The sequence below is a fragment of the Bubalus kerabau genome, chromosome 1, assembly GCF_029407905.1.
Source record: "Bubalus kerabau isolate K-KA32 ecotype Philippines breed swamp buffalo chromosome 1, PCC_UOA_SB_1v2, whole genome shotgun sequence".
Classification (NCBI taxonomy): Eukaryota; Metazoa; Chordata; class Mammalia; order Artiodactyla; family Bovidae; genus Bubalus; species Bubalus kerabau.
The window spans coordinates 30100137-30124874 of NC_073624.1; the positions used below are offsets into that span (position 1 = coordinate 30100137).

The 24738-nt window shown below is 38.3% G+C and overlaps 1 protein-coding gene across 2 annotated transcripts in view; it reads left to right on the forward strand.

Annotated features, from left to right (window-relative positions):
• The window catches only part of PIK3C2G (phosphatidylinositol-4-phosphate 3-kinase catalytic subunit type 2 gamma), a 460044-nt gene that overhangs the window by 42635 nt on the left and 392671 nt on the right, over positions 1–24738 (forward strand). For both annotated transcript variants that reach the window (XM_055571258.1, XM_055571268.1), the window contains exons 5-7: positions 16186–16288; positions 21295–21365; positions 24616–24679. In XM_055571258.1, coding sequence (XP_055427233.1) covers positions 16186–16288; positions 21295–21365; positions 24616–24679 — 238 coding nt within the window. The remainder of the gene's footprint in view (positions 1–16185; positions 16289–21294; positions 21366–24615; positions 24680–24738) is intronic.

A 24738-nucleotide genomic window follows, 5' to 3' on the forward strand; every position in this document is an offset into this window, starting at 1 on the left:
GGGGGAATCAAAAGGGGCAAGAGCAATCTAGCCAGTAAACAATTCCCTGTGTGCTCGCCACAGTCTGGAACTCCCAGAGAGGTTCACAGAGTTACATAGAGAAGAACATAGGGAGGAAGGAGAAAGAGGTGACCCCGAGGAGAAGAGGAGGAATCAAAAGGATTAGAGACTGATCTGGCCAGTAATCAGTTCCCTAAGTGTTTTCCAGAGCCCAGAATACCCAAAGAGATTCACAGAGTTGGGTAGGGAAGACAAGGGGGAGGGAGAAGATAGAGGTGATGTGGGGGAGAAAAGGAGAATCAAAAGAGGAGGAGGGCAATCAAGCCAGTAATCACACTCCTAAGTAAAAATGGGTACTAAAGATTGGATTCTTAAAGGTACAAAATTGATAACAAATACCAAAAAGCAAAGATTAAAAATCTAGAGTAGAGGTTAAACTCTCAAAAATATTTTTTTTTAAATCACAAAAATTATTTTTTTTTAAAGTATGAAATTTGCTTTAAAAATAGGGGGTTTTTTGCAAGGTAATAGTAGGTTATAAAAATGAAAATTAAAGGAGCAATAAAGAACTTAAAAATTAAAAAAATCTTTAATTATAATAGTAAAATATATCTAGGAATTTCTCTGGAGCTGTTGAGGGAAGTGTGGATCAATTCAGTTTCAAATAGTTCCTTGTTCCAGCTTATACTTCTTCTCAAGGTCTATAGGCCGCTTCCAATGTAGTTAGTGCTAACTACAAGGATTTAATCTGTTGCACCTGTCACTTCCAAAGCAGTTCCCTCTTCTTTGTTTACTTTGGCTTCCTCTGTTTGCAAGTCTCTTCAGTGCCTAATTTCCACCCTGATACAAGGGGGCGAAAGTCACTTATTTAGGCTCACTTGTTCAGTTGTGCTGTGGGGAGAGAGGAACACTGAATACAAATATCACTGGAGTGTGTGGGGAGTACTCACAGTGTCTGGGCCACACCGGGTTTGCCCCTGCTCATGGCATGTGTGCTTTCCTGCTCTACACTGCTCAAGCTCCAGGTTGATCTACAGGGGAACTGTCTAAAGCAGGCCCTGGGTTGCGGGCACTTCCCAGGTCTAAGGCACTCAGGTTCAGGTTCTCAGATACTCCACAAACGCACAGACTCAGTTGGGCCTGAGTTTTGTGCCCTTCCCAGGTCCGAGCATCTCAGGTGACCAGGTGCTTGGTGAGTACACTCTCCTCAGGTGGGCAGTGCATCTTATAACCTCCCTGGTCCCAGCGCTCTTTTCCTGGGTATGCAGCAGGAGCACCCTCTCAGGTGTGCCATGTCTCTCCTCTGGAGAGCTGACCTTGGGCTGTGGCCCTCCTGGCAGATGTCACCTGTCCAGGATCCTAGTAAGACTTGGTTAGCAACTGGGAGTCTGCTCGCAGTTTGGTAGAGGATGTCGTCTCTGTGGTAGAGATTGCCCTTTGTCTTCCAGCTCTGGCTGTCACCAGCTTGCCTCTCTGCCTCTGGTGGCAGATGGGCTGGTCCGCAGAGTGCTAGCTCTCTTCTGGTATTCGCTCAGTCCTTTGTTCTGTGAGGCTCCCAGCAGTGCTTTAGGTTAGAGCTTTTCGTGGGAAAGTTCTCTCGCTCTCTCCCTTCTTTTTTTTTTTCTCTCTCTCTGGCTATCCCACAGTTTGGGTTGCTATCTCACATTAGCTCCCTCAGATTGTCCTCAGGGCATTCAGGCCCTGTCCTTACCCTATGGAATGCAGCCCGTGCCTCCCTGTTCAGCCCCTGCTTGCTGGTGGTGGATGCGATCATCTGGGCTTCTGGGCTACTTCTCCACTGGGAGTTGCAGTTAGGTGGGTAGTCTGTGGGATTTTTTTTTTTTTTTTTCCTCCCAGTTATGTTGCCCTCTGAGATTCCAAAACTCCTTATAGACCCACCGATGAGAGGGTTTGCTGGTGTTTGGAAACTTATCCTCCTTCACGACTCCCTCCCCTGGGACAGGTCTCCATTCCTAACCCTTTTGTCTCTCTTTTTATCTTTTATATTTTGTCCTACCTCCTTTCAAAGACAATGGGCTGCCTTTCTGGGTGCCTCGTGCCCTCTGCCAGCATTCAGATGTTGTTTTGTGAAATTTGCTCAGCGTTCAAATGATCTTTCAATGAATTTGTGGGGGAGAAAGTGGTCTCCCCATCCTATCCCTCTGCCATCTTAGGACCGCCACCTAAAGTACACATTTTTAAAACCAGTGTCTTGCACACATACTGAATTTAATCAATAAAACAAAATGCTATACTTCATAACATATTGAAAAATGAGATAATTTTCCTATCAAGTCACAATTCCCCTTTTAATAAGTCAGCTATCTTATTTTTACAGCCATTTACCACTTATCATAACCTAGTATATGACAAACTCTTTCTGTCAATTAAAGTATTCCATTTTCACTCTGTTGAATCTTACTCTGGCACTCCTTCTCTTGGGAAACACTTTTAAGAATCCAGTAACTCACTCTACTAACTCATCTCCAGAACTCTTCTCAAATGAGATGGCTCCTGACCTCTTACACATGGCTATCATGCTATTCTTACCAGGTACTTCAGTTAACATCAAAGAGAGTTGCATCAAGTATCATACTCCTCAAAAACTGCCTTACAAAGTTTTTAAATTAGGAGCAAAGAGCAAATGAAAGCATTGGAACTTTATCAATTGTAACATAGACTGTTGGTAGTGTAGAACAAAGTTGTGAGCAATATGAAGTATGGATACTGAATGAGCTAATTAAAGTCAGAATAAATTAAACAGAAAAATAATAAAAATATTAGCAACTTCCATTACATTCCTGGTTTTAGCGCCCAAGTTAACTACCACAGTAGGAGTGTCTTGGTAATCTCATTTCCCTATTTCTCATGGTCTTAACCAGCAGACAGAACCTCTGGGACTTATGCAGTGGCAGTATTGAGGTCAGGGACGATAATATTTGTCTTTTCTGTGAGGTACAGCACAGATAAAAGACCTAGGGATAGAAAGACTGTTTCCTAGAATGTTCCTGTATCTGCTTTATTTCCAGATAGTAAACCTTGTTATACCTTCACCTAGACTCACATGAAGTTTAGATACACATATAGATAAGATAAATAGATAGATACAGAGACATGGATATATCTCAATAATATATGAAGTATAATTCTACTTCATCATTTTTCCTTTATTATCTAAAAGCCTGACAATTGCAGAGTGCAGGTTTTTGTTTCTTACTCCTAATCTATGTGATTTGAGCAAATTCTTTTCTCAAAAGTCTTGCTGGCTTGCTTTCTATTTCAACTTAAAAACAATTTTCCTTATGAACTTCTGTGTGAAAAAATAAAATTTACTGCACCTAAAAGTTTCTGTTAAATAAATCATGACTACATTTTCAATAGTGAACCACAAGTGCTACATAAGGAGAGTGAAAAGTCTTCCTTGAAATTGTGCTTGGACCTACTGCTTGCAGTTATGACCAAGGTTTAAGTCCAGGATTTAAACAAGATATGACAAAACTTTTCTTTACTATTTAACTGACTTGATTTCAAGAACTCAGAGTACTAAAAATATATAAGAAAAGAAAAAGAAAGCTTATGTTAATTAATTAAAAGTCTTACCTTTAAACTGCCATCGTTTTAAATCAAATTAAGAAATAATATCTACCTCTTGATTCATCACTAGCATTCATTAATCCGATCTGGTTATCTACTATGGAGTCCCTTTTCTCTCTTCTGACCTCTCCCAGGAAACAAATGTTGAATTCCTTTGATGAGATTAAGAAAGTCCTCTTCAAAAATTAAATCTAAGTAGAATTTTTAAATAATCTTAAGAAAACTTCTATTTAAAAAATGTTTTAGCTAGTTCCATTAAAATTAGTATTAATTTACTCTTTAAACATTTGATTAAAAGTTGGAGTTCCCTTTAATTCAAATAAAAAGCAAACTATTAATTAGCAGGGAAAAAAGACTAGGTAATATTGTATAAAGTTTAAGGTAATAGATTATACTCATTAGCAGTAAAAGCCCAGTTGCCTATATTCCTGGGGGAGAAAATGAGTCTTTTTATTCTCAATAAAATTAAAGGTTTTGTTTAGCAAACTTGAACAAATTGATTAGTTTCAGTGCATTCAGAACAGCCTAAGAATTATAGTACTATAATTTAGTCTATTATAATTTTTGCGACTTACTTTGAGCAAAAAAAAAAAAAAAAAGATTAAAGTGCATTTCTCTTTTACATACTTTTCTTTCCTCATAAAATCACAGAACCATGTCAGAGCACAGAAAGAACATGTCTTCACTTTGAGAGGTCTCACAAAATAATGAAAACATGTTTTCTTAATAAACCATCCATTAAGAGTATTCTAAGTTACTTCTATTTAGTTTTGAATCTCCTTAGAAGTACCCTTCCAAACATTTTATAATGAACTTTGGTTGCTATCTTTAATAAACAGTTCAGTTTGGTTCAGTTCAGTCACTCAGTCGTGTCTGACTCTTTGCGACCCGGTGAACTGCAGCATGTCAGGCCTCTCTGTCCATCACCAACTCCCGGAGTTTACCCAAACTCATGTTCATTGAGTCAGTGATGCCATCCAACCATCTCATCCTCTGCTGTCCCCTTATTCTCCTGCCTTCAATCTTTCCCAACATCAGGGTCTTTTCAAATGAGTCAGCTTTTCGCATCAGGTGGCCAAGTATTGGAGTTTCAGCTTCAACATCAGTCCTTCCAATGAACACCCAGGACTGATTTCCCCTAGGATGGACTGGTTGGATCTCCTTGCAGTCCAAGGGACTCTCAAGAGTCTTCTCCAACACCACAGTTCAAAAGCATCAGTTCTTTGGTGCTCAGCTTTGTTTATAGTCCAACTCTCACATCCATACATGACCACTGGAAAAACCATAGCCTTGACTAGATGGACTTTGTTGACAAGGTAATGTCTCTGCTTTTTAATATGCTGTGTAGGTTGGTCACAAGTTTCTTTCCATGGAGTATTTTAATTTCATGGCTGCAGTCACCATCTGCAGTGATTTTGGAGCCCAAAAAAATAAAGTCTGACACTGTTTCCACTGTTTCCCCATCTATTTGTCATCTAGTGATGGGACCAGATGCCATGATCTTAGTTTTCTGAATGTTAAGCTTTAAGCCAACTTTTCATTGTTCTCTTTGACTTTCCTCAAGAGGAAAACTTTATGTATAAAAACAAAGTTTTTATAAAGTTATTTAGTATTTTAAACATGACAGCCCCCAAAAGAAGTACCAAATACAAATTCTTCAACTGCTGTTGCTGCTAAGTCAGTTCATTCGTGTCCAACTCCGTTCGACCCCATAGACGGCAGCCCACCAGGCTCCTCAGTCCCTGGGATTCTCCAGGCAAGGATACTGCAGTGGGTCACCATTTCCTTCTTCAGTGCATGCATACATGCTAAGTCGCTTCAGTCATGTCTGAGTCTGTGCGACGCTATGGACAGGAGCCCACCAGGCTCCTCTGTCCACAGGATTCTCCAGGCAAGAATACTGGAGTGGGTTGCCATTTCCTCCTCCAAATTCTTCAGCAATATGACATATTTCTGTAACATGAATTAGTTTATTCAGACAAGTCACCTTTACATACGTGGAAATTTTTTGGGCATATTTGTAATGTTTTGTTCTCCTAAGTAACAGTAGATGAATGCAAAGTATACATAAAGCTGCTGAGAGTGACAATACTGTACCAGTGACTGTGACTATTTGCTCAGAAAACATGCATTTTCCCCCCTCAGCTTGATTTCAGTCTTGAAAATGCTTATTGAAGAATTCTCCACAATTGTTGTACATTTTGCCCTCATCTCTATATTCAGCAGCATCAAGGTTTTATATATGTTATCTCACCAAGTTAAAGACTTTTTTAAAAGCCAGGTCTATTTTACTATGTATATATATATATTTTTTTTTAATTTTTGAAATTAAATGTGTCTTTTTAAGATTGTGCTAGTGTTCTGTACTAAGGTGTCTCTGTGTGAATGCACACAAACACATGAACTCTGCGTAGACCTGTATTGATTTGAGTGGTCTCTTTCAGTCCTATTTTCCCATGAGATGTTTTATTTTTAGCCCAAAGTTTGCAGAACACCTTAATTCCCCCACCCCATTTTATGAGAAGAAACATGTATATCACATTATAACAGGAAAGCTTAACTCTATAAATAAACTTCATGCATGCTATATTTACTCCAAATATTTATGTTCTAATTTCTGATCTTAGATTGTTGAACTCAGTGTCTTTAATTGCAAATGAAAGAGCTGGACCAGAAAAGTACTTCCTTTCCAGTTTTTGAGCTCTCTTCTCATGTAAAAGCATTCCCATAATTAAAATAATTATTTATCTTCAGAATTGGATTAATATATTAGATGAAAATGCAAATCTACCCAGCAGCCCACCAAAATTCTCATGAAAGGACAGGAAAAAAATATTAATAAAAAAACTTCTGGTAAAACAAGAAAGAATGATAAGATGGAAGGGACAGAAAGATCGCAAGGGGATTGTAGAGCTCCCAGGTAAATGTCAAAAGATTTTTAAAATAGAAGGCACTTGGGACATTTGTTTGATAACTTTATAAAAAATAGATAATTTCCTAAGGAATCATGAATTTTCAAAATTAGCTCAGGGAGAAGTATAAATGTGAAACAGAACAAAGAACAGTGGGGAGTAGAAAATGTAGTTTTAAGCAAATTGCACCAAACCCTGGGGGAATAGATAATTCTCAATTATATAAACTGTGCCAGAACAGAGAATAAGATGCATGCACTTTATAAAGATAGATTAATTGTAACGTCTAAAACAAATAAATATTAACACAAACATTAAGATTATAGGCCAATTTAGATTTTGCTATATACAAAAAGAAACTTTAAAAAATGAAAATTAAATCTACCCAAGATGTAAAGATAATCATACATAGAAAAAGTCTATTGATACAATTAATATATTACTACATTCAAGGAATAAAAGATCCTCTCAATATGATGTACTCAGTAAATGCAAAAAAACTCATTAATAAAATTTGAACCTTTTCATAGTTAAAAAAAAATTAACAAAATAGGCAACAAAAGTATAGACAAGGAATGCAGCAAATCTGTTATCTGTTAATCATCTGATGCATTCTCCATACAGTCAAGAAAAAGAGAAGGATATCTACTTTGATTACTACTACCCAAAAGTCTGTCAAGCATCCTAGCCATCACAATAGAATAAAAAATCAAAAGGAAGCTTTTTGTTTTGGGAAGGTAATAAAATTGCAATTATTTTAAAAGAATATAGATTTCTACTTAGAAAATCCAAAAAAATCAATTGAAAAACTTTCAGGTATTACAACAGGATTCCATAAGAAAAATCAACAAATAAATTCAACTAATAAATATTATGGAAAAAATTTTGATTTGTAATAGAACAGAAACCATAAAATATCTTGCAAAAGGCATACTTGTAAAACCTACTTGGAAGAAAACTATCATTTTACTCAAAGGTATAGAAGAGAATCAGAATGCAAGTAGAAATATACTTTCCTTGGAAGAATTCAATGTTATAAAAAGGCCAAACTTCTTATAAATTCCAAAAATGAAATATAAGTCAACACTATATTAGAATTTCTCTTTAATATACCACATTAATTTCAAAATTATTCTCAAAGAGAAATCATGGAAAGATAATATAATTTTTTTTAATTATTAGTTCAGTTCAATTCAGTCAATCAGTCTTGTCAGATTATTTGCGACCCCATCAATCGCAGCATGCCAGGCACCCTGTCCAGCACCAACTCCCGGAGTTTACCCAAACTTATGTGCATTGAGTCGGTGATGCCATCCAGCCATCTCATTCTCTGTCGTCCCCTTCTCCTCCTGCCCCCAATCCCTCCCAGCATCAGAGTCTTTTCCAATGAGTCAACTCTTCCCATGAGGCGGCCAAAGTATTGGAGTTTCAGCTTCAACATCAGTCCTTCCAATGAACACCCAGGACTGATCTCCTTTAGGATAGATTGGTTGGATCTCCTTGCAGTCCAAGTGACTCTCAAGAGTCTTCTCCAATACCACAGTTCAAAAGCATCAATTCTTCAGCGCTCAGCTTTCTTCACAGTCCAACTCGCACATCCATACATGACCACTGGAAAAACCATAGCCTTGACTAGATGGGCCTTTGTTGGCAAGGTAATATCTCTGCTTTTGAATATGCCATCTAGGTTGGTCATAACTTTCCTTCTAAGGAGTAAGCGTCTTTTAATTTCATAGCTGCAATCACCATCTGCAGTGATTTTGGAACTCAAAAAAAAATAAAGTCTGACACTCTTTCCACTGTTTCCCCATCAATTTCCCATGAAGTAATGGGACCAGATGCCATGATCTTAGTTTTCTGAATGTTGAGCTTTAAGCCAAATTTTTCACTCTCCTCTTTCACTTTCATCAAGAGGCTTTTTAGTTCCTCTTCACTTTCTGCCATAAGGGTGGTGTCATCTGCATATTTGAGGTGATTGATATTTCTCCCAGCAATCTTGATTCCAGCTTGTGCTTCTTCCAGCCCAGCGTTTCTCATGATATACTCTGCATAGATGTTAAATAAGCAGGGTGACAATATACAGCCTTGAAGTACTCTTTTTCCTATTTGGAACCAGTCTGTTGTTCCATGTCCAGTTCTAACTGTTGCTTCTTGACCTGCATACAGGTTTCTCAAGAGATGGGTCAGGTGGTCTGGTATCCCTATCTCTTTCAGAATTTTCCACAGTTTATTGTGATCCACACAGTCAAAGGCTTTGGCATAGTCAATAAAGCAGAAATAGATGCTTTTGTGGAACTCTCTTGCTTTTTGCATGATCCAGAAGATGTTGGCAATTTGATCTCTGGTTCCTCTGCCTTTTCTAAAACCAGCTCGAACATCTGGAAGTTCACAGTTCATGTACTGCTGAAGCCTGGCTTGGAGAATTTTGAACATTATTTTACTAGCATGTGAGATGAGTGCAATCGTGCAGTAGTTTGAGCATTCCTTGGCATTGCCTTTCTTTGGGATTGGAATGAAAACTGACCTTTTCCAGTCCTGTGGTCACTGATGAGTTTTCCAAATTTGCTGGCATATTGAGTGCAGCACTTTCACAACATCATCTTTCAGGATTTGAAATAGCTCAACTGGAATTCCATCACCTCCACTAGCTTTGTTCATAGTGATGATTTCTAAGGCCCACTTGACTTCACATTCCAGGATGTCTGGCTCTATATGAGTGACCACACCATCGTGATTATCTGGATCATGAAACTCTTTTTTATACAGTTCTTCTGTGTAGTCTCACCACCTTTTCTTAATATCTTCTGCTTCTGTTAGGTCCATACCATTTCTGTCCTTTATCGAGCCCATCTTTGCATGAAATGTTCCCTTGCTGCTAAGTCACTTCAGTCGTGTCTGACTGTGTGATCCCATAGACGGCAGCCCACCAGGCTCCCCCATCCCTGGGATTCTCAAGGCAAGAACACTGGAGTGAGTTGCCATTTCCTTCTCCAATGCATGAAAGTGAGAAATGAAAGTGAAGTCACTCAGTCTGTCCCACTCTTCAAGACCCCATGGACTGCAGCCAACCAGCCTTCTCCATCTATGGGATTTTCCAGGCATGAGTACTGGAGTGGGTTGCCATTTCCTTCTCCAATGTTCCCTTGGTATCTCTAATTTTCTTGAAGAGATCTCTGGTCTTTCCCATTCTGTTGTTTTCCTCTATTTCTTTGTATTGATCGCTGAGGAAGGCTTTCTTATCTATCCTTGCTATTCTTTGGAACTCTGCATTCAGATGCTTGTATCTTTCCTTTTTTCCTTTGCTTTCAATTCTTCTTTTCACAGCTATTTGTAAGGCCTCCTCAGATAGCTATTTTGCTTGTTTGCATTTCTTTTCCATAGGGATAGTCTTGATCCCTGTCTCCTGTACAATGTCATGAACCTCCCTCCATAATTCATCAGGCACTCTATCAGGTCTAGTCCCTTAAGTCTATTTCTCATTTCCACTGTATAATCATAAGGGATTTGATTTAGGTCATATCTGAATGGTGAGTGCCGCCATGAAATTAAAAGACGCTACTCCTTGGAAGAAAAGTTATGACCAACCTAGATAGCATATTGAAAAGCAGAGACATTACTTTGCCAACAAAGATCCGTCTAGTAAAGGCTATGGTTTTTCCTGTGGTCATGTATGGATGTGAGAGTTGGACTCTCAAGAAGGCTGAGTGCCGAAGAATTGATGCTTTTGAACTGTGGTGCTGGAGAAGACTCTTGAGAGTCCCTTGGACTGCAAGGAGATCCAACCAGTCCATTCTGAGGGACATCAGCCCTGGAATTTCTTTGGAAGGACTGATGCTAAAGCTGAAACTCCAGTACTTTGGCCACCTCATGCGAAGAGTTGACTCATTGGAAAAGACTCCGATGCTGGAAAGGACTGGGGGCAGGAGGAGAAGGGGACGACAGAGGATGAGATGGCTGGATGGTATCACTGACTTGATGGACGTGAGTCTGAGTTAACTCCGGGAGTTGGTGATGGACAGGGAGGCCTGGCGTGCTATGATTCATGGGGTCACAAGGAATCGGACACGACTGAGCAACTGAACTGAATTGAACTGAATTGAATGGTCTAGTTGTTTTCCCACTTTCTTCAATTTAAGTCTGAATTTGACAATAAGGAGTTCATGATCTGAGCCACAGTCAGCTCCTGGTCTTCTTTTTGCTAACTGTATAGACCTTCTCCATCTTTGGCTCCAAAGAATATAATCAATCTGATTTCGGTGTTTACCATCTGGTGATGTCCATGTGTAGAGTCTTCTCTTGTGTTGTTGGAAGAGGGTGTTTGCTATGACCAGTGCATTCTTATGGTAAAACTCTATTAGCCTTTGCCCTGCTTCATTCTGTACTCCAAGGCCAAATTTGTCTGTTACTCCAGGTGTTTCTTGACTTCCTACTTTTGCATTCCAGTCCCCTATAATGCAAAGGACATCTTTTTGGGGTGTTAATTCTAAAAGATCTTGTAGATCTTCATAAAACCGTTCAACTTCAGCTTCTTCAGCATTACTGGTTGGGGCATAGGCTTGGATTACCATGATATTGAATGGTTTGCCTTGGAAACAAACAGAGATCATTCTGCCATTTTTGAGATTGCATCCAAGTACTGCATTTCCGTACTTTGGCCACCTCATGCAAAGAGTTGACTCATTGGAAAAGACTGTGATGCTGGGAGGGATTGGGTGCAGGAGGAGAAGGGGGCCACAGAGGATGAGATGGCTGGATGGCATCACTGACTCGATGGACGTGAGTCTGATTGAACTCTGGGAGTTGGTGATGGACAGGGAGCCCTGGCATGCTGCGATTCATGGGGTCGCAGAATCAGACTCGACTGAGCGACTGAATTGAACTGAACTGCATTTCAGACTCTTTTGTTGACCATGATGGCTACTCCATTTCTTCTAAGGGATTCCTGCCCACTGTAGTAGATATAATGGTTATCTGAGTTAAATTCACCGATTCCAGTCCATTTTAGTTCGCTGATTCCTAGAATGTCGATGTTCACTCTTGTCATCTCCTGTTTGAACACTTCCAATTTGCCTTTTTCGTGGACCTAACATTCCAGGTTCATATGCAATATTGCTCTTTACAGCATTGAACTCTGGTTCCATCACCAGTCCCATCCACAACTGGGTGTTGTTTTTGCTTTGGCTCCATCCCTTCATTCTTTCTGGAGTTATTTGTCCACTGATCTCCAGTAGTATATTGGGCACCTACTGACCTGGGGAGTTCCTCTTTCAGTATCCTGTCATTTTCCCTTTTCATACTGTTCATGGGATTCTCAAGGCAAGAATACTGAAGTGGTTTGCCATTCCCTTCTCCAGTGGAACACATTCTGTCAGACCTCTCCACCATGACCCTCCCATCTTGGGTGGCCCCACACGGCATGGCTTGGCTCCATTGAGTTAATCAAGGCTGTGTGTGATCAGATTGGCTGGTTTTCTGTGATTATGGTTTCAGTGTGTCTGCCCTCTGGTGCCCTCTCGCAACACCTATCATCTTACTTAAGTTTCTCTTACCTTGGACATGGGGTATCTCTTCATGGCTGCTCCACCAAAGCACAGCCCCTGTCCTTACCTTGGATGAGGGCTATCTCCTCACAGCCACCTCTCTTGACCTTGAACATGGAGTAGGCCCTCTAGACCCTCCGGCACAGCCGCCGCTGCTTGGACGCAGGGTTGCACCTTATTTCCAAACTTCAAAATATGATAGAAAATTAAATAATTGAAGCAATTTGGTACTGGACAGGAATAAATACATGGATTCATGAAGTATTTAGAGTACAGAAACATCGGATATTTATGAAAATTGTTCATGTGTTAAATACAAAAGGTCAGAGATGAAAAAAAAGTCTTTGTTAATTTAAGAATATTTGGGCAAATTGTTGTTATATTGATAAAAATGTCTAAAATTGGATCTGTAAATCCCTCTTTACTCAACAAATACATTCCAGATAGATCATTAAAACCACTACTGCTGAATTAAGTGTGGAGGAAACAACTTCAAAAGATTAGAATAATAAGCACAGGAATCTAAATCAATTCTCCATTCAGGTTGGAAGCTGGAGCTGAAAATTGAAGATAATTATAGATTTGTTTTATGCCAGAAGACACAAAATTGTAATCAACAGACGTTTCATCCTATATCAACAACTTTATTCTAGCATCAAGACTTTGGTTATTGAGAGGCTATTTAACTATTTTTAGTTTAAAAATAAACTGTATTATCTTTTTTATAATTCCCATTTCTAACTTTTTGGATCAACTGATCTACTATATTTTTATTGCATCCAGTAAATTATAAAAGAATCTGGAAAAAATTGAAATTATCTCTTCTTGGGCAACTGTATATTATGAAATAGAAATGAAGTCATATTAAGCTCTAAGATTTATTTGAGAATGTGAAATAAATAATGTTTAAATTGATGTTGAATTGGAAAAGATTTAAGATATGTATTACTAAAAAAATAGATAACCAGTAGAAGATTAAAATTATTTGTGTCTTCTAAGCCTCTAAAGATAGAGGGAAAAGAGACTCAGGGTTCAAATAATCCCAAAGAATAATGGGAAAAATTTTAAAACAAATATGTTTAATATAAACCTATAATAACACAGTAGATGGTATTGCTATGAATAGAATAGTTTAAATTTTCTGATCAAGAAGCAAAGTCTCAGGAATTCCTTGACGTTCCATTGCTTGGTACTCTGTGCTTCCACTGCAGGGGGCACGAGTTTGATTCCCAGATTGGGAAATTAAGATCCTGAGTGCCATGCAACATGCCAGAAACAAAAAAGGCAGTGTCCAAAAATAAATTAAAGAAATTTAGCTACAAGTTAGAGACCCAGCTAAAATAAAAATGATCTTATTTTTAACATAAATGTATGTGTTTTTGACCATTTATCTCAGCCTATTTTCTTTTTTTTTAAGTGCAATAAACTCTTGTTAACTATTGCTTTGGACAAAGGGAAAGAGAACAATTTTAAGATCTTTTTTATTGTGCACAATTTAGTATAATTCAAATGTTTTCCCTGAGAATATATTCCTATAACATAACTTTTTTAAAAAACAAAAGAAAATTTATAGGTGAAAAAAATTCCTCCCAAAATCTGAAAATTACCCAGACCTTACCCCTCTCCTCACCACACTTGAGGCAAAGATAAGGGAAGAACTAGGGCTGACTTTTAGAAGGGAGTTGAACTGACACATTAAGCAAATAAATATACAGAATTTTCAGTTAAATTCAAATTTCAAAAATTTCCATTTTTCTTAGTGTATGTTTGAAACATACTTAAACTAAAAATGTTTATTCATTGTTATCTGAAATTCATGTTTATTGGTCATCTATTTTCTCTGGCAACCCTAGTGAAGGACGTATATACTGCTAAGTCGCTTCAGTCGTGTCTGACTCTGTGCGACCCCATAGACAGCAGCCCATCAGGCTCCCCCGTCCCCGGGATTCTCAAGGCAAGAACACTGGAGTGGGTTGCCATTTCCTTCTACAAAGTATGAAAGTGAAAAGGGAAAGTGAAGTTGCTCAGTCATGTCCGACTCTTCGCGACCCCATGGACTGAAGCCCACCAGGTTCCTCTGTCCACGGGATTTTCCAGGCAAGAGTACTGGAGTGGGGTGCCATTGCCTTCTCCAGGATGTATATACAAGTGAGTGAAATAGGCAGTTCAAGAAAGCAGTAGCCATATCTGAGGCTGAATTCACTGCACTGGGATCCAGGGTCCAGACATCAACACACTGAAGAAAGGAAGCTTTAAAAGCAAGATGGGTCACCACTCTTAAAGTTGGTTCCCAAAATAGGAAGAGGAACTTCAGAGGAATTTCAGAACTCTAAGCATGAAATAGATAGGGAAACAGTGGAAACAGTGACACGCTTTATTTTTGGAGGGCTCCAAAATCACTGCAGATGGTGACTGCAGCCATGAAATTAAAAGATGCTTACTCCTTGGAAGGAAAGTTATGACCAACCTAGATAGCATATTGAAAAGCAGAGACATTACTTTGCCAGCAAAGGTCCATCTAGTCAAGGCTATGGTTTTTCCTGTGGTCATGTATGGATGTGAGAGTTGGACTGTGAAGGAAGATGAGCGCTTAAGAATTGATACTTTTGAACTGTGGTGTTGGAGAAGACTCTTGAGAGTCCCTTGGACTGCAAGGAGATCCAACCAGTCCATTCTGAAGGAGATCAGCCCTGGGATTTCTTTGGAGGGAATGATGCTGAAGCTGAAACTCCAGTACTTTGGCCACCTCATGCGAAGAGTTGACTCATTGGAAAAGACTCTGATGCTGGGAGGGATTGGGGGCAGAAGGAGAAGGGGACAACAGAGGATGAGATGGCTGGATGGCATCACTGACTCGATGGAGGTGAGTCTCAGTGAACTCCAGGAGTTGGTGATGGACAGGAAGGCCTGGCGTGCTGCGATTCATGGGGTCTCAGAGTCGGACACCACTGAGCGACTGAACTGAACTGAACTGAAGCATGAAAAAATAAAAAAAAAGAGCTGGGGTTGGAGGAATTTAAAAGAGGAACCTGAGTATATGTGATAGAATACGAGAATAGCCCTTGGAGGAAGGCAGAAATCAATGATTCCAGAAACTCAGGGAATACACTGGCCATGTCTTATGTCTAGATTCACAGTAGAAACAATCCAAGGAACAATATAAGAGCCCTATACGAGTCGGAGACGACTGAGCGACTGAACGAACTGATGGATAGCAATAGGTTGTTTTGTTCATTATTTCATCTATGATTAGGAAATATTTACAGAGAGAGAGAGAGGAAGGAAGGATGGAAGGAAGGAAGCAAGGAAGGGAGGAAAACAAAATACAATTACACCATTAAAAATGTCTGAAATGTGTAATATTTTTTATTTAATCTGCTTGTCAAGCCTTTGACATAGACATTAATATCCCAACTCTAAAGGAAAAATATTGTTTCAGATAGTTTAACTGGCCTAAGGTCAAGGGGCTAGTACATCTGTCTCTAAACTTGTGATATTTCTACCACACGGCTCTGCTTCCTTGTTACAGTGATCCCCACAAACATTTTGTGGCATCAGTTAGACCTCCCAGAAGCATGCTGTGGTCAGCTTTGAGATGGCCAGATAAAACTAACTTTGAATATGGATTCTTTATCATATCCATTCTAAAGGTGTCTAGTCATTTTTTCTAACAATGAATTTGAAAATAAGTATATCTTGCCTTTAAAACTGAATATGAGGAGACATGTCTCTATATGTTTATATACACATGCACATTAGAGATAGACAGATAGGCAGATAGTTAAGGCACAGTCATTCAGGTGTCCTACTCCTTGCAACTCTATGAACTGTAGCCAGGCTCTTCTGTCCAGGGAGTTACCAAGCAAGAATACTGGAGTGGGCTGCCATTTCCTCCTCCAGGAGGAATCTTTCTGACCCAGGAATAAAACCCATGTCTCCTGCATTGGCAGGCAGATTCTTTACCACTGAGTCACCTGGAAAACCATGATAGAGAGGTAGACAGACAGAAAACTACAGATATATTTAAACTTTTATCGGAGTAAGTTCTTAAAATAAAATGACATAGAGTCAGGGAGGAAAACATACACTGGGGGAATAGTAAGAGAATAATTATGTTCATTTTTTTTTTTCTCTTTCAGTGATCACTATTTGGGAAGCCACAGAGTATTTCAGAAAAATAAATCTGTTATTCAACTTCATCTACAGAAAAAGAGAGACACTCCAGGAACATTATCTCGAAAGGTGAGACTTTCTTAGCATTGGCATCAGTTAGCAAATGGGTTCTTTAAGGACAGTGTTCCCATCCTTATGGATTGTTGCCATTTGGGGATTACATGGCTTAATGAATATGTATTTATTTGAGTATATTTACTTAAACATAATGAAATATATGTCTATTAACAATTTGGACTAAAGCAATTACATGTACAGCATACTGCAACCTCAGTATAATAAATCAACTGGTCTCTTGAAATTTCATTTATGAGTAACTTATTAATGTTATCATATTCATACAAGAATCCACTAGTAAATGAATGGGACAGAAAATGTGATGGGGAAACCATTGAAGGAAGCAAAATAACACAACTCTTGCTCTATTTGAAGACAATGGTGATATCAACACAGTTTAAATCAGGACAGATTAATATTTATAATATATATAATAAAACTCCTTAGAAAGGAATTACTGTGCTTTAATGACAGCTTCATGCTGTTAGATATAAATTTTATTCCCTGTGTGATGTCTTGAGTTACATCAAACCCAAATTGCACAGTATGCAGTAAACTTTGATATTTCAGCAGTTTTTATCTATGGAATCTTCCAATTGCCTGCTTTAGGCAAAACTCCCATCACCCTGTCATCTACCTCAGATAACAGATTTCCAACGCGTGACTTTCGTTTCTAGTTTGGGGTGCTTCATCATAAAGTGTCAGGTGGTGCATTAGTCTGCAGTATATCTATGTGCAACATAACATAATGAGGCCAAAAGAGAGTTGTTTAGAAATACCTTTTGGAATTCATACCCAACTCAGATGGCATTGACGGCTCCAGGGCTATGCATCTGAACTCGCCACAAAGAAGCATTATAAAGTAACTAATACCCTTAATATTAATAAACATAAGCATCTTCAAATTGTCCTTGGTGTTGATGAAAAAGCTGAAATTATCATACTTCATTTCAACAGGGGGAGGAGAAAATGTATAATTCTAACTCCTACTCTTATTTAGAAGCTGAATAATTGCTAAAAAGAATGTCACTGGTAGCAATTCCCAAATCACTAATATTTCAGTTTTAATGTAAATTAAGATTTATTCTTGAAGTGAAGTGAAGCCGCTCAGTCGTGTCTGACTCTTTGCAACCCCATGGACTATAGCCTACCGGGCTCCTCCATCCATGGGATTTTCCAGGCAAAAATACTGGAGTGGGTTGCCATTTCCTTCTCCAAGGGAACTTCCCAACCCAGGGATTGAACCCGGGTCTCCTGCATTGTAGGCAGATGCTTTACCATCCGAGCCACAAGGGAAGCCCTAAGGTTTATTCTTAAATGCATATAACTCCACTACTTTGATATAATATGTACTGAACATATATTTTATATCTGAAACTTTAACATTTACATCACATTTACCATTTACAACAATTCCATGTGTCAATAAGGACACTGAATCCCAAGGAGCTCGTGACCTTTCTCAGGTCACATTCATGGAACTAGTAAGCAGAGACCAGACAGTGAGTCTCCACTGAGAATTTACGGACTATACTCAAACGTTTTAGATGTGGGTGTCAGAGCAATTAGTCAAAATTCTACCTTTATGTTTTTTTGGCTTTGTTTTGTTTTCCACAGCTGTATCCACACATCCCAAAGCCTGGGCCATGACAGGGTATTTAATGATAATTAACCACATTAAGTATATATTAGGTGTCAGGCACTGTTATTAGCGCTGTACATGTATCAATTCATAACAGCGCCAAAGCGAACTATAGCATGTTAGACTATATGATATTGTAGTCTTTTTTAAAACTGTTAAAAATAATATTATTTATTTATGTTTGGTTGTGCTGGGTTTTCACTGGTGCGTGGGCTTTTCTCCAGGTGTGGCAAGTGGGTGCTACTCTCTAGTTTTGGTGCACAGGCTTCTCATTGTCCGGAGCACGCACTCTTGGGCATTACGGCTTCAGTAGTTGTGGCTCCCAGGCCCTAGAGCACAGGCTCAGTAGTTGTGGGGCATGGGCTTAGTTGCTCTGTGGTGTGCAGGATCTTCCTAGTTCGGGGATCAAATCTCCATCTCCTGCATTGGCGGGCGGATTCTTTACCGCTGAGCCACTAGGAAAGTCCTAAAGATTTTTTTGATGTGGACCACTTTTAAAGACTTTATTGAATTTGTTACAGCATTACTTTTGTTTCTTCAGTTTTTTGGTCACAAGTCATGTGGGCTCTTAGCTCTCCAATCAGGGATCAAATCGACATCCCCTGCATTGGAAGGCAAAGTCTTAAACATTAGATCACCCTAATGTTAGTTAAGACATTCATACATTTCAAAAACTTACTCATGATATTGAAAATATTAGAGTCTGGACACTGGTGTGTTATGTCAACATGATGCATATGTTGCACTCTGATATATCACACTTTTTGTTATGAACTTTTAATATCCATGAAGTAGGTTAGATTATAATTTCACTTGAAAGTCTTATAGTTGAAGAAAATAAAAACTAATTGCCTGGTTTTATAAAATCTTCTTTCAGGACTAGATAAGCATGTTAATTAATTTAATATAACTGGATATAACTGAAACAGTTTAACAGTTTGCAACCCTTCTTCATGGTCTGAATGGCTATATTTAAAATAAATGGCCCATGATTCTTTTTCTTTTATAAACCTATGGTAAAGGAATGGTGAATGGTCTTCTATCTTAATTCTATTATTTAAAATGATGCCAAAATTCTCTATGATTTTCATAATTTCAGCTGTATGCTAAACATTGTGAATAATTAAATTTTCTTTCTACTTAAACAACATAAAAGCGGCTTGACAATATTGTTTCTATGTAATATTGGAACTATAATGATCACTATCATTTTATTAAGTTTACTGACACCAACACTATTTTGGAGATATTTCAGAGTTTATTTTCAGTGTAAAAAGCATTACAAAGCTCAATTCAACTTAGATGATGGCTTTCTTATTTTAAACTGACTCCTATTATGTTGATATATGATGATTTAATTCATGTTCCAAGAGATTATTCACAAAACAGGTTGATATTCTTTAGAAATCATCCTAGATTTCAAAATTTTAAAATTCCTGTCTTGATTAAAAATGACATGAATGACTGAAACTTTTTTTTTTTAATTTTCTTCCTTTACGTCTTTTGGGTTTGATCAAAAGTATTGCCAACATTGTAGACATTAATCATAAAATTAAGATTTCCTTATAGCTCAAGGAAGCTTTCATAGAATATTTAAAGCAATAGATTTCTCTATGAAAAAAAGGAACAAAAATACCTTAGTGTTTTTACTAAAACAAAGGTATGGCTTTCAGCTTTGTAGAAAAGTAAATTGTGCAATACATTCCAAGGATACGTGCTCAAACTTTCCTCCAACTCTTTGAGATCCTTTGGATAATTTTTTTTTCTTTTAAGTGACTGTATGAAAAAGGACAATTCCCCTGCCCCAAAAAGTTATCTCTGGAAGACAAGTAAAGTAGCTTTTAAATGAATATGATTATGCTATACCGAAAGATGCAAATATGTCATATTATTTACATGCTGCTTTGGTTTTAACTTCTAAAATAAGTGCATGTGTGCTCAGTCATGTCCAACTCTTTGCAACCCTATGGACTGTAGCTCCTCAGGCTCCTCTGTCCATGGGATTTCCCTGGGAAGAATGCTGGACTGGGTTGCCATTTCCTCCTCCAGGGGATCTTCCTGACCCAGGGATCAAACCCGCATCTCCCATGTCTCCTGCATTGCAGGTTGATTTTTTACCACTGAGCCACCAGGGAAGTCTCTGAAATAAGGCAAATGTCAAACATTACAGTTCAAATCTTATTGTATTTTGACTCTAAATTTCTTTTTCCCTTCACTTTTACTGTCCTTTCCATGCCTGAACTTTAGCTTTATCTACTGCAGAAAAAGAAATTGTCTCAATCACTATCACACTTTCAGATTTCATCAACCAGGGACCTTGGATGTAAATTCCTATACAGTAAGCCTCATGTTGCCAAGTTCCTTAGCATTTCTAATAATACAAAGCCTTCCTTTTTTATAGCAATGACCTTATTCTTTCCATGTTACTTAGCTTCCTCCCTCTTCCTCACAAAACAATCCAATATAAAAATTGATTTACCGTTGACCTTAAGCCATGTAAAGGTTTTCCTTCTGATGTTTTCTGTCAGAAACTCTAACAGGCAGTTTTAAAATTAGATTGTGTGCGTACTGACATACAAGATTATATGCACTCCAGGCACTAAGGGACTCACTGGGCTGTAAAACTTAACGGCTCTGGGTGATGAAAAAGTGCAAAGATGATGGGGTATATTTGCTTCCTCTGCAGACCTGCATAGGGTTTTCATAGGTGCCCATTTTAGAAGAGTTGATCAAGGAGTTAAGATGAGAGTGCATCTGTGTGAATGCAGAGATGTGGATCAGGGGGCTGCTATTTTAAGATGAATAGTTTCCGCTCATCTTGGGAGAAAAATACAATGCCATCTGATAACTCCTGCAATTTATACCTATCAGTAGTTGTCTTTCATTAGCATAACTCAATGTTCATGAGACGGGAAGTTCTCTTACCCTGACGTTTTAGTGGCAAGATATGGAAAATCTGAAAAATGGAGGATTCTGTTCTGTGTCTGCTGGCCAACGTGGCAAGCTGTCAAGTCTTATGCTGCCATGGATCCAAGGCCTAAATGTAAAGAAAACGTACACGTACATGGGAGAACTGGTGTCAAAATTGCCTTCCTGCTGGGATAAATTTGTATTTGACCTTGGTAGTGGCAGGATGCTCTTCAACTGTCCTTGGGGTTTATCCTCAACCAAAGAGCAGCTTTCTGCTTTACTTTTGAAAAGAATGCTTCTACAGTTAAGAAGTGTCTTCTAAGGTCTTTAAAACAAAATATTAAAATGATAAATGAGGGTTATCAAAAGAGGTGAATAAAATGACAGCAGGAAGTTACGGACCTATTTTTATCTGGGATTCATTCCTCTTCACTCTATAAATATTAATATATCCTGCTATCTACAGCATGAAGATGACCACAGTCAGTTTTATCTGAACCAACTTCTAGAATTTATGCATATCTGGAAAGTATCCAGGTAAGACATTTCATTTCTGTTCTAAGACTACTTTCTGACTGATTTCTCAAGTGCCAAATCACAATATTTTTCAGTTGATTGTATAAACTATCCTTTCACTAATACTGTGGAAGCTATTGTACTTTTAATAGATATCTCCCTTTGGCAAATTCTGTTAATAATTATCTATTCTTCACAGCTATTCAGATACATTTGAAGAGCTGCTAACACCTTCCAGAACAATCTAACGTTCATTTAAAAATATCTCTGCTACCAGTTATTAGATTTTTGAGGATTTTTTTCCCTCATTCATTTGGTAAATTTGATTGTGCATATGTCACTAAGCTCTTTGTATCACTGAATTTCCATCCATTGAAAATCATTATCTCCTGCTTTAAATTCCTTTCTGGAACTCATTGAAAATAATTGGTACATTATAAACAAAGGAGAGTGAATTCAAATTGGAAAACTCAAGTGACAGCAAATGAGCACATCCTAATTGAGCCTGATATCTCAACATATACATGTATTATTTGAAATAATAGACATATCAAAAAGCTAACCTGGGAGAAGGTATCAGTGCTACAGGGTGAGTTTATCAGGAATTAAAGTTGTTCTGAGCTAAATGAGCAAAAAATGGAGTGTGGGAGGTATATGTCATAAATTCTCTAAAGCACAGCCTGATATAAAAGTGAATTAAAATTGTTTTAGTGACTATTAATAATAGCTATCACTTCCTGGAGTTCTAGTACATTTTGCATACATTATCTCATCTAATTCTCCCTTTAACCTCATAACAATACATACTACCTTACTTCGGAATCAAGGAAACTGAACTTCTGGAAGGTTAAATAACTTATCTAGGGCCGATCACTCAGTTTGTTAGTAGAAAGAGTGAAATTAATGCTGTCTGCAATTTGCAAAGGCTACATTCTTTCATTAAAATATCATGTCTTTCTTTTTCCCCCCAGTATTCAGCCTCATACCATAAAATCATAGAATGGGTAAAACAAGGAGGACTTTTGATATCACTTAATCTAAATTATTATTGTATTACTAATTATATGCTTCAGATAGGTCCCCATCAAAATGGTCTATTAAATCAAAGGTTGTGTTTCAAAATAAATTTATAAGACAACAACTACCACGTCAACAAATGCAGAGAGAAACATCAAATTGGACAAATTCTTCAAAAAGTCTGGAATCCCTGGGAGTCAGAAATTTGTTCTGAACTGTTTGGTGGAGGGCTGTGACTTGTAGGTGGATGCTACCTGGGGCTCAGGGAAACAAAAGGAGCCTGTGACTCTTTGGAAAAGACCCTGTGTGAGGAAAGGTTGAAGGCAGGAGAAGAAGGGGATGATAGAGGATGAGATGGTTGGATGGCATCGCCCAATCGATGGACATGAGTTTGAGCAAGCGCCAGGAGTTGGTGATGGCAACTGCATGCTGGACTGACATGCTGCAGTCCATGGGGTCACAAAGAGTCAGACACAACTGAGTGACTGAACTGACTGTGAGACCCATTGGATTTATTCACTAACTTTTCATTGTCAGTAATTTTTAATTGAAGTGTAGTTGACAAACAACATTTCTCCATTCCCTTTCTTCTTTTTATTGTTCCTCTGATTGGGTGATTTCAAGAAATCTGTCTTTAAGTTTACGGAGTCTTCTGCTTGGTAGTTTATCAAATTCTTCAGCTCAGTCTTGTATTCTTTAGTGCAAGCATTTCTATTTGAGTCTTGTGTTTTCTCTTTGCTCAATTTCTCATTTTGTTTCTTGCATTGTTATGCTAAATTCACTAAATTCTTTTTCTGTGTTCCCTTGTAGTTCTCTGAGCATCTTTGGAACAATTATTTTGAGTGCTTTAATCAGACAATTCTTTTATCTCCATTTCTTTGGGATCAATTGCTGGAAGTCTAGTGTATTCTTTGGGTGGTGTCATATTTCCCTGATTTTTTGTGATCTTCTAGCCTTATATCCTTGGGTGGGGAAGATCCCCCAGAAAAAGGAATGGCAACTCACTTCAGTATTCTTGCCTGGAGAATCCCAAGGACAGAGGAGCCTGGAAGGCTACAGTCCATGGGGTCACAAAGAGTTGAACATGACTGAGCAACTAACACTTTCACTGCACACTGCCTTGCATAGCTGTCTGTACAGAGGAAGCAGCAGTCACCTCTTCCAGACTGTATGAGCTGGCTTCAGTATGGAGAGACCTTCACTTACAGGCAAGGGTACCCTGAAATGTGCTGTGACCCTGGGTGTAGTGGTGCAAGGCACCACGCACAGAATTGTGAGACAACTCCAGGTCTGGAGGGGAGGAGAAACACAAAGTCTGCTCAGCTCAGGTCACAAGATTCCACAGCATCCACAACCATGTGGTCCTTGGCAAGTGCTGTGGGAGGTCTGCAGTGCTGCAGAGGCTGTTGTGATCCTCATTGGTGCCTCCAGATAAGGTCCAGGGCTGACAGCAGTTGCTGCTGGAGCTGGTCGTGTACACACACACACACACACACACACACCCGGCTGTGAAGACCAGCTGCAGGTGCCTGTGTAGTGACAGGGTTGGCTGCAGACACTCAGAGTTGGGCTGGGGATCAAACAGGGCTATCTGCTACTACAAAATATATTGGCGTGTTTTTAACATTGTGAATTTGTGTTATACAGTTCATTATTTGATTCAATTCATGAGTTTTCAGGACAAATTGGAAGGGAAAGTCAATAACGTTTGGGAAAATAATTTTGAATAGTGAAGCCACAAGAATCTCTGCTCAACTCACATCTATTCCACCTAAGAGATAAAGCTGAAGCAATAAGAGGAGCTTAGGGAAAAAAGCAAAAATACCAGGAAAACAAAGATTTGGGATCAAATACAACACCACCTATGATAAATACGTCATTAATTCTGAAAGCAATTCTCTGCAAATTTTTGCATATTTAATATTTCTTGATGTATCTGTCATTATCTCCTTATGAATCCCTTTGCAACTGACATTTTGAATTAAAAGTAGTTTCTTATAATGAACAGTCTTTGAGAGGTTTGGTTAAGTTGTCAAAAATGTCTTGAGTTCTTAGGTTTTTATATATGCTTGTAGCCTATCAAGTTATACAGAGGTTTTAAGGAAGACATGCAAAATGATATTTAAAATTACATCAACAGAAATCCTTAAACCACATTTGCTATAGAATCATGGGCAAAGCAATACTTGTGATAAACTTGCTAAATTTAATGTTTTCCCACTCAATTGTAAACAAAGCTCTTTTTTCTTTCCAGACAGTGTCTCTCAACAGTAATCCAAAAATATGACTCCCACGTGAAATACTTATTGAAAACTCAGGTATTAACTTTTGTTACTTACTTAATTGATCCAATAAGCATATATGTATCTTTTTCTAA